Source organism: Sinocyclocheilus rhinocerous, unplaced genomic scaffold, assembly GCF_001515625.1.
Source record: "Sinocyclocheilus rhinocerous isolate Xijiao unplaced genomic scaffold, SAMN03320098_v1.1 scaffold2780, whole genome shotgun sequence".
NCBI classification, from domain to species: Eukaryota; Metazoa; Chordata; class Actinopteri; order Cypriniformes; family Cyprinidae; genus Sinocyclocheilus; species Sinocyclocheilus rhinocerous.
In genome coordinates, this window is record NW_015628683.1 from 100,375 (window position 1) to 111,189 (window position 10,815).

At 37.2% G+C, this 10,815-nt stretch overlaps 1 protein-coding gene across 1 annotated transcript in view; it reads right to left on the reverse strand.

The window, feature by feature from the left end:
* The window catches only part of cyth4b (cytohesin 4b), an 18,450-nt gene extending 12,836 nt beyond the window's left edge, over positions 1-5,614 (reverse strand). Inside the window, exons 1-6 of the mRNA XM_016549632.1 lie at positions 5,521-5,614; positions 4,447-4,518; positions 3,668-3,669; positions 2,604-2,668; positions 1,880-1,946; positions 75-193 (exon numbers count right to left, since the gene is read on the reverse strand). Coding sequence (XP_016405118.1) covers positions 75-193; positions 1,880-1,946; positions 2,604-2,668; positions 3,668-3,669; positions 4,447-4,518; positions 5,521-5,542 — 347 coding nt within the window. The 5' untranslated portion in view covers positions 5,543-5,614. The remainder of the gene's footprint in view (positions 1-74; positions 194-1,879; positions 1,947-2,603; positions 2,669-3,667; positions 3,670-4,446; positions 4,519-5,520) is intronic.
* Positions 5,615-10,815: the final 5,201 nt, after the last annotated feature.

Here is a 10,815-nt window from a genome sequence, read left to right on the forward strand (position 1 = left end):
CACACACACACACACACACACACACTCACACACACACACACACAAACACATCTGATGTTTGGGTCATATGTCACCTCTCTCCTAGGAAGTCTCCGATGGCGGTCTTATTCAGTCCTTCCTCTTTATACAGAAACTCAGCCACTGGCTCTGGTTTCCAATCCAGAAGCTCATTATCCACCAGATACTTGATTCCCTGAAACACAGAGCCGTTTGAGCCGTTCAGTGACTGTCACAGACCGAGATAAAGCACAGAAGAGACGCTCATTTGACCTGCAGCTTGTGTGTGTGTGTGTGTTTATCAGCTCCGTCCACACCAGTTCCTCCAGAGTTCAACATCTGTTTTTAGAGATTTTCCTTCAAACCCACACTTCCCTTTTCAGCAGAATGAATAAAGAAAGACTAAAACCCTCAACACAAAATCAGATAAACTATTACTCTGGTTGAGCTTTGGTCACCAACAATATTATATTATATTATATTATATTATATTATATTATATTAAAAAGATAAGAAATTAGTACTTTTATTCATCAAGGATGCATTAAATTGGTCAAAAGTGTCAGTAAAGACATTTATAATGTTACAAAAGATTTCTATTTCAAATAAATGCTGTTCTTTTGAAATTTCTATTCATCTGTGAATCCTGAACTTCCCTTTTCAGCAGAATGAATAAAGAAAGACTAAAACCCTCAACACAAAATCAGATAAACTATTACTCTGGTTGAGCTTTGGTCACCAACAATATTATATTATATTATATTATATTATATTATATTATATTAAAAAGATAAGAAATTGAATGATTTCTGAAGATCATGTGACACTGAAGACTGGAGTAATGATGCTGAAAATACAGCTGCTCATCACAGAAATTAATTACAGTTTAACAGATATTCACACAGAAAACAGCCGTTTTAAATTGTAATAATATTTCACATTTTTACTATTTTTACTGCATTTTGGATCAAATAAATGCAGGCTTGGTGAGCAGAAGAGACTTACTGATCCCAGTGTATGTGTGTGTGTTGTCTGTAGTTTAGTTAGATTTGTTAAGTGTGTTTGTGGCGGTAACACTCTTGTCTCTTAACCTCACAGAGATCAAACTTCAAACATTGACGTGTCTCTCTCTCTGTCGTCTCTTCTCAGCTCTTCAGGGCTGCAGCAGCTCATGGTGGTCTCGCTCTTTAAAGTGCAGCAGCAAAACCACAAAGATTCAGAGCGAGAAAAACCAAAAGTATTTCAGGTGTTGACCTTAGAGTGTTCAGATCCTCCACGTCACTCCGTCTGTCACACACACACACATGAAATGCTGGAAAACCAAAGAATTTGTGGGAGCTGAAGGATTTTTCTGAAGAACAGCGGGCAGATTCACTTTTCAGGAAAAACAAGGGACTGACAGTATTAAGAACCAAATACAAATGTAAACTTTTGAACGGGGTCTTTTTTTTTTTTAATTCAGCTATTATTTTCTCTTGTGGTCTTTTATGTGAAATATCTTATTCAGGTCAGTGCTAAATAAAAAATAACATGCATTTTGTATGACCCCTCTTATTTTGGTCAAATAATTAACATTTTGCAGATACTCCGAAGTGTATGTAAACTTTTGACCACAACTGTATGTGTATGTAGGTGTAATGTATAGTTTTTTATCTCTCTGATACTGTCAATTCCAGTTTATCTTTATCATTTTGCACACACACACACACACACACACACACACACACACAGGCTGAACGTCTCAGTCGTGTCTCTCTGTCTCAGATCTAAGGTTTATGGTAAAGTAAGATGAATGTGTAGAGGTGGTGAGAGTGAGGACAGACGCTCCACTCATCATCTCACGCTGGAAACATCATCATCATCATCATCCTCCAGATCTCACCTTTTTAGGATGCATGTTGAATTTCTTCTTGCCGCTACAGAAGCGTTTCTCCCTCTCCAGCATCTTACTGTGAAAGAGTCACACAAAAAACTACTTCACAACCAGAACATCTAACAGACGATTCAACCAACCTGTTAACTGAAATAGAGCTGAAATAATATATAAATATTAGATGAAAAACTAAACAAACATTTGAAATGTTGCCATGACTGCTAACTGAAATAACGAAAAAATACTAAATGGAAATAAAACTAAAATTGTATCTAAAAATCTAATAAAAACATAAATGACACTAAATAGTAATATTTTTAAAAAACAACAACAGAAGAATAAAACAAAAAAACAACAAAGTTTATAATAAAAATGTAACAAAAAACTACATTTTGTCATTTTAAATAAAAATGACAAAAGCATGTAACAAAATGACTAATTATGTAACTAAAATGAAAATATCAAAACTCAAAATATGAATAAAAACTATAGCAGTAGATAAATAATAATAAAATAATAGTAAAATAACACTGTTTTGAACTGTTAAATCAGTAAGTGATGATGAGATGAAGGCGGTCGGTGTTGTGTTAGTTAGTTAGTATTGTTGGTTAGTTAGTGAATGATGTTGACTGTGTTTCTCTCCTGTGGTTCCTCAGTGTCCAAATGTTAGCCGTGAAGCGTTTTTTTCTCTGATCATGAGACAAACACGCTGAACATTCACACATTCACTCACTTGTCTTCTGCTGATTTGAAATCCTGGATATCTGTCATGACGTTTTCAATCTGGTTCTTTAGTTTCTGTAAGAAAAACATTTTAAGGATTCAGAACCAATGATTAACTCAAACATCGTCGTGTGAAAGCAACACTATTCAGGTTTCTAAAGCTCATTTCATAAGACATGCTTTTCTGTTATACACTTTGTGAGAAAATTGTGAGATTTTGTGAGAGGTGACATATGACCCAAACATCAGATGTGTGTGTGTGTGTGCGTGCGTGCGTGCGTGCGTGTGTGTGTGTGTAAACATTTGAACGGGGTCTTTTTTTTTTTTAATTCAGCTATTATTTTCTCTTGTGGTCTTTTATGTGAAATATCTTATTCAGGTCAGTACTAAATAAAAAATAACATGCATTTTGTATGACCCCTCTTATTTTGGTCAAATAATTAACATTTTGCAGATACTCCGAAGTGTATGTAAACTTTTGACCACAACTGTATGTGTATGTAGGTGTAATGTATAGTTTTTTATCTCTCTGATACTGTCAATTCCAGTTTATCTTTATCATTTTGTTTGTTTTGCTTTTTATATTAAAAAACGATAAACAAACAATTTAAAAAAGAAAATCATCTGCATTCTGGGTCATTCCTACAGTTTTGTGCACCTTTGACTGATCAGATAAGGTGAAAAATGTTAAAATGCAGTGCTTTTTCAGTCTTATCAGAGGTTTAAAGCATGTGTGTATAAAAAAAACAGACTGCTGGAGCTCAGGCCTCAAACTATAACAATAACCCAATAATCCTGAGCAAATATTTCAGTCTGTCCACCCTGTTACAGGACATTTCTACACTGCAGTGTGTAACAGGGTGGACGCTTAAACCTGGCTATCAGAGGATTTAGCAAGAAATTTAATAGATGTATAACATTTTCAATTCCATTATAAACTGACTCAACAGGGTGGACATGTTGAGTTTTACGCTAATTGATAAGATTTCTAAAAATGAGGAAAAGTGAGAAAAGTTTATGACTAAAACTTCATTTATTCTTGGATTCACATTCCCTCAAAGGAAATGATGTCACTTCTAGCAGGTCATGTGATTTACGGCACACGCTTAAGATTTTAAAGGACAAGTAGCACCAATGTAACAGGGTGGACATAAACTCATTTAATCGTTTACACTTTACAAAAATATGCATCACAATAAATTGTATATTATGTCGAACAGAATAAGTACATGTATATACTAACACTCAAAAATGCTAATTTAAAAAATATATATGTAACCTTTATTTCAAAGTGAAGTGGACAAAACATCACGACGGCTCCTTAAAGAGACAGTTCACCCAAAAAGATCATTCCGTCATTGTTTACTTATTTTCAAGATGTTTCAAACCTGTATACGTTTCTTTCTTCTGCTGAACATGAACAATATTTTGAAGAATGTTGATAAGCAAACAGTTGTCGGTCCCCTATTGACTTGATAGTGTGGGGAAAAAATACTATGGAAGTCAATGGCTGCTGTCAACTGTTTGCATATCAACATTCTTCAAAATATCTTCTTTTATCATACAGGTTTGGAGCAACTTGAGGATGAGTAAACAATGACAGAATGTTCATTTTTGGGTGAACTATCCTTTAATGTTGCTGAAAAATCCCGTAGCATGTATTTCATCCTCTCTCGTGATCATCTTTCATACAGTGATGTGACACATGATGAAGAAGAGCGGTCTGTGTCGGGATGAATAGTTTATTAAGTGGTGTGACACTAACCAGCCCAAACAAACAAGTCTTGAGAGCCCGTCTCCTCGAGGCGTTGCCATGGCAATGGCTCATACATGCAAATGTGTTCCGATTAAACCAATGTCCTCCAGCAGGATCTGCTTGTGCATCTTCAGCTGCTCGATCTCCATCTGCTCCTCCGCCGTCAAATCTGAGAAAAACCAAACGAGACACAATTAATCACACGAGTGAACGTTTGATCAAACATCAGCGTGTCTCTGCAGATTCACATCCAGCTCAACATAAACATGAGCTCATCCAGCAGTGAGTTCATCCTCAACATGACAACATCAAAATAAACATTAAAACAGATTATTGACCAGATCAGAGTCGTCTGGAATAATGAGCTTCACACTTCACGAGCACGGACTCCTGTTCTGCTTTATGAAACAGGAAATCTGTTGTCATGGGGGCCACCGGCTCCTGCGTGAGGGGCCTCTGAACACACGTGTGTGTGTGTGTGTGTGTGTGTGTGTGTACAGCAATTTTCTGTCATAGTAAATAACAAAGAGCATCTTCAGATTCATTAGAAGATCTATTTCGAGTTGAAAGTGAAGATAAAAGAGTGCTCGTGTTTCTCTTGGCACAAGCATGAGGCTGATTTAGTGCTGCAAGCATCCAAACACACCACAGCGATCAGAGGACAGAAAAAATAGCTGATCTACAAGCAATCATAACAGCAGATATGAAATATGAAATATGAGATATGAAAGTATTTGACACCGGATCATCTGATGACTGTATGTCAGATAATATTTCAGCGGTGTTACGGGAGTGGAAGTGATCCTGGACTACAGATATACATTTCCGTATAAAATCCATCAGCACCAAACAGGCATCAAACTTCACTTCAACAGAACTCAAAAAGACATTTGCATTATTTGAAAATATAATAATTGATATAAGAATAGAGATAAGATCTTGTTTTAGTACTTTACAGTTACAGTAAAGAATAATCTGTAGTTAAATATACTTTAATCATCTATAACCTGCATTAAATCTGTCTTTCTGCTTACTGGTGCTTTGATATAAAGTGCAGATCAATAAAACATTACCAATAAACAATAAATGGAAATACAGACGCTGATAGAAGACAGAGAGCTGTCTGTCAGTAATAAGAGTTTAGTTTAGTTCAAGTTAAATGCTGTCTTACCTGTGTGATAGCTCTCAGTCATGGTGACTTATATATATATGCAGTATATGTGATGCTGATCTGCTGTGAGTTTGGACTCAGACGTTCTTCATGTTTGTTGTAGATGGTGTGAGTTCCTCTATCAGCCGCTGCCCTGCCCTGCAAACACTGTTATGCCATCTGCTGGTGATGGACACTCTGAAAACACACATTACACACTGATTACTGAGCAATAACTGAAAAACTGATGAACCTCATAAAGAACTTCAGATGACCTAGTTCTTTAGAAAATCATCTGTCAATCACACTGACCATCTATCAACTTTTTGAAATAGTTGCATGTAAGTCCCTCAGTTGTCCTCAGTGTGAAAAGATGGCAGCGCAGGACCTCACACACACACACTCACACACTCACACACACACACACACATACACACACACACACACACAAAACCAAAGAATTTTTCTGAAGAACAGCGGGCAGATTCACTTTTCAGGAAAAACAAGGGACTGACAGTATTAAGAATCAAATACAAATGTAAACATTTGAACGGGGTCTTTTTTTTTTTTAATTCAGCTATTATTTTCTCTTGTGGTCTTTTATGTGAAATATCTTATTCAGGTCAGTACTAAATAAAAAATAACATGCATTTTGTATGACCCCTCTTATTTTGGTCAAATAATTAACATTTTGCAGATACTCAGTCAATGAGTCGATGCCTTCGCTTCTCAAGCCGCATATACGGTGAATATCCTGTCAATCATAAGTATTTGTGTTCTATACTTCTTTTAATCCAAAGCCTGGAGAGAGGCATCAGTAGAGCTGTCTTCTCAAATGAGGTCAATTCATGTTTCATTTCAGTTTCTGGGTTAAAACCATTTGAACACACTGTTTATCTTACATTTGAGACTGTCAACAAGCTCCATACCATCATATTTGAGTAGATTTATATTAAAATATAGCTTCACGGTGTCATCGCATTTATGTGTATTTCATAATTTCAGATTCTTAGTTCTGATCTATTCTTGATCTGTTATTGAGATGGATTTTCAGACCAATAGTAGTGACAGAAGCACATCGTCACTAAAAATCAGTGGCACTATGCATTAATTACTTTTCATTAAAGTCCCTATGAATTATTTTGCACACACAGATATTCTACGTGGAATGGGCTTGTTGACTTTAAAATGGAAGACAACACACACACACACACACACACACAATAGAAAGCATTAGGAATCAGTTTATCATAACAAGCCCCGGTGAAACTTTACTGATAAATCCTTGCGTAGTAAAGAAGATCTGAGAAACAATTTCAATGCACGGTATTTCAGCAATCTCTTTGTGTTCCCCATATTTTCTGTCGTTTGTTTAGAATCAGACATAATAATGCTGAATCGCGAATTAATCACTGTTTAGAGTCTAATCTTTTCCATTAGTGTAACGGTCTGACTGAATCGGTTTGTGGTTCTTACTCCGTAAAACAGTAATGCAATAATTAAAGCACACAGAGAACAAAACAAGTGCTGAATGAAAAAAATAATTACATACAATATTCAAAACAAACCGGCAAAAACCTTGTTTGTCAGTAATGAAGAAGGTAAGTTGAACACCTGCGGCTTGTGAATGACTCACTGCAGGTGAAGACATTTTCATGACTGAAAGAGAATCGGAACGTTGGTTACGTATGTAACCTTGGTTCTTTGACTGGCAGAAGACTGCCAGAGGGCAGAATATCTTCCTGTCCTCCTCCTTGTCGAGAGCCTAATATAAAAGCTGTCACCTATAGTGACCTTAATGACATATCTGTCTATAAATACCTCCTTAAATGTCATGACTTCCTCAGAGTCTTCTCGTTGACCCGAATGACCAGAGGCTCTGGCGGTATGCATGTCCCTTTACGACATAACTCTATAGTTACCAATAAGGACAATCTGACTCTGTACAGAAGTGAAACCCCTTATTAGGATCTGAAAAACAAACAAATAACTGGTCAGTAGTTCTCCAGGGAGCTGTCCTATACACATAAAGACAAAGGGATCTCACAGGACAAAGCTCTTGACGCATCTCGAGGTCTACCGAGTGAAATGCTGGCAATATCACTGGTGTGTTAATAAATTTAAAAAAGCCGGGTTTAGCCACAACGTCACTTTGGAATCTTCTGGATGCCACTGTAAACATTGTGAAGCCACAGAGAGCGAAATGGCCATTAAAAAAAAATGTTTTTCAAAGAAAGCCATTTAATATCTGCTAATGGCAATGGCTCAAACGGATACACACAAAGATTTTCAAGAACAATACTAAGATCCCACTGTGGAATAACGATTCTACAATCGATTTAACCGGTTAACACCTTTTAAAAAAGCAACCACCAATTTATGGTTCCCAATAGAGCAACCATCTATGAGACCGCTGTGCACTGAAATCGCAGCCACATAAACCCTTATTGTGGTGTACAACCGGCCCATCATCAGTAAAGTTTCCAGACCTGCCTTTGTGTTGTAAGGGAGCAAGGGCTGCCTGAACGACCTTGGTAAAGACCCTTGGTGCTAAAGCCAGACCAAATGGGAGCACTTTGAATTCAAATGTTTTCCCTTCGAAATGGAATCATAGGAAGTGGCGGTGATGGGGCGCGATTGGAACATGGAAGTTAGCATTAGCGTTTGAAATTCATTAGCGTCTGAAATTCCATGGAAAGGATTGTGTGTTTTCTGGGCTCGTCGTAATGAAAGGACGAATTCCAGTGCTCAAGAGGGGCCAGCGATGAAACTGTAAAATTCCAACAGTCTGAGCAGTTTTTATGTGTACAGGTAAACTATTTCACAAATTAGGTGCCACCACTGAAAAAGCTCGGTCACCTTTAGTTTTTAACCTGGCTCTCGGAACGACTGTAACCTTGCGAATTTTTTTTTTAATTCCATTGATTTGTCATTATTGAATGCCAATAATGAATTTGTGAAGTTGAAAACCTGTTCGTTGCCAACTTTAGTGAGTCAATGCTGTCTATGAATGGATTTGTTGTCTTTGGGGAAACAAATTATCAGAGTCCACCGTCATATGTCTCAGTTCAATTTTATTTATATAGCACATTTAAAAACAACCATGGTTGACCAAAGTGTTTAACACTGTCCGGAAAAACTCACACACAAACAAGACAAATACAGTAAAAGCATTACAATGTCTCAGCTCAGCTCGAAATAAAAGCCAAGGAATACAGGTGTGTCTTAAGTAACGACTTAAAAATTCCAACAGTCTGAGCAGTTTTTATCTGTACAGGTAAACTACTTCACAAATTAGGTGTCACAACTGAAAAAGCTCGGTCACCTTTATTTTTTAACCTGGTTTTTCGGAACATCGAGGAGCACCTGATTGGACGACCTCAGTGCTTTAACAGGAGTGTGGACATGTAAAAGCTCTGATAAATAGGCGCCAAGCCATTTAAAATCTTAAAAACAAACAATAAAATCTTGAATTCAATCCTGAAGCGGACAGGAAGCCAGTGTAGTGAAGCTAAGACAGGGGTATTAGTCCCAGTTAGAAGCCGAGTTGCTGCATTTTGGACTAACAGTAAGCGTTGAAGAGATGACTGATCCAAACCAACATATAAAGAGTTACAGTAGTCTAGTCTAGATGTTATAAAAGCATGAATTACACTTTCAAACTCCTTAGATGGCAAGTAGGGCTTGCCTTTTTATTGGACTGTTGAAAATCACACCAGAGATTCTTGGTAAATGCACGAACATACAATCCTAAATTACAAAGAGCATCTACACAGGCACTTAAATCCCCAGTCAAAAATACTAGAAAAGGCAATATCCTCTCAGCTAAGAGGGGCAGCAGATGAAGAAAATTCACCAAGGTGAAAAGAAAAAAATATGTCTGTCAAATACAGTTGAAACCATTTAAGGGCTATGCCCTTAATGCCGACACACTGTTCTTGTCTAGATAAAAGAATTGAGTGGTTGACCGTATCAAAGGCCGCAATTAAATCCAAAAGGACTAAAACAGCAGAGTCACCAGAGTCCACAGCTAAAAGAAGATCATTAGAAACTCTTAAAAGAGCAGTTTCAGTACTGTGACGGGGCTTAAAACCGGACTGAAATTTTTCATAAATACTAAATTCATCTAGAAATGATTGAAGTTGATTAAAAACAATTCTCTCCAAGACTTTCGATAAAAAGGGGAGTTTAGATATAGGTCTAAAATTAGACAAAATTGAAGGATCCATCGTAGCTGTTTAACTATGCCAGAAAGATAAGAGAATGTAACCGGCTCAAACTGCTGGAAGACAGCTGGGCAAAAGGAGAAATCAGGGGAGTCACTGATACCCATGATGGGTGGAAAACTAAGAACAGCTATTTTGTCCACAAAATATTTCAGAAAGTTTTCACATAATATTAAAGATGGCACAATACAATCTGAATCACGTCCTGTTCAGCTGCACTTTCAGACGAAAGACGAAGTGGATATGAAAAATAGAGACATTTATCGAATAAGATACAAGAAACCTTGTACGTAGGAAAATGACGCCTCAGTCCCCTTTAAAGGGGTCATGACCTGCCTCAGCTTTTTATAATATGACTAAAACTAAATGGCATTTTAGTCAAAAGGCTATGACTAAATCTTAATAAAAATTTGCTGTCAAAATTAACATTGACCTGTACATGTCAGTTTTCTCTCTGGGGATTTTTAATAACTGCAAAAGCTGCCAAGACTGATCCGCTTACTGCCGAAAAACTGGATCAGTGCCAAAGGCTGTTTATTTATAAGGTCTGATAATTCATTTATTGATTCTCAGTGCCATCATGTCACTCAGGAGTCCCTATGCTCATCCTGCATTTATGGATATGGATTTAACATAAACAAAGATGTGGTTACTAACGTGGATGAAATCCATTTGTGAGCACTTACTGCTGAGATACAGAGTAACTAATCCAGAGTACTGTTATAATCAATCCCTGGCATAATTCTCATGACTATTTTGAGAAATTCAGCATTCTAGATTCGCAGCGAGTGAGATCGAGACCTCCAGCTGACAGCAGAACCAGTCTGTGTTAAAACTAATCAGAAGCTTTTCATACAAGCAGCTGAATGCTGCTCTGAAGGATGCAGACTTCAATGAGCTGTTGAGTTATTGCACTGCAGGCCTGTTTGAAATCATTAGAGCATAACACGAGTGGAAGAGACGCTGAAGCAGGAGTATGTTGAGAACATGCTGAGTTTGTTCTTGGTGTGTTGTGAACATTGATTTCTTTCCTTACAGTGAGTGAGGAGGAATCAGCTGAACACTGCAGTTCTGTCTGTCTGTCTCAATG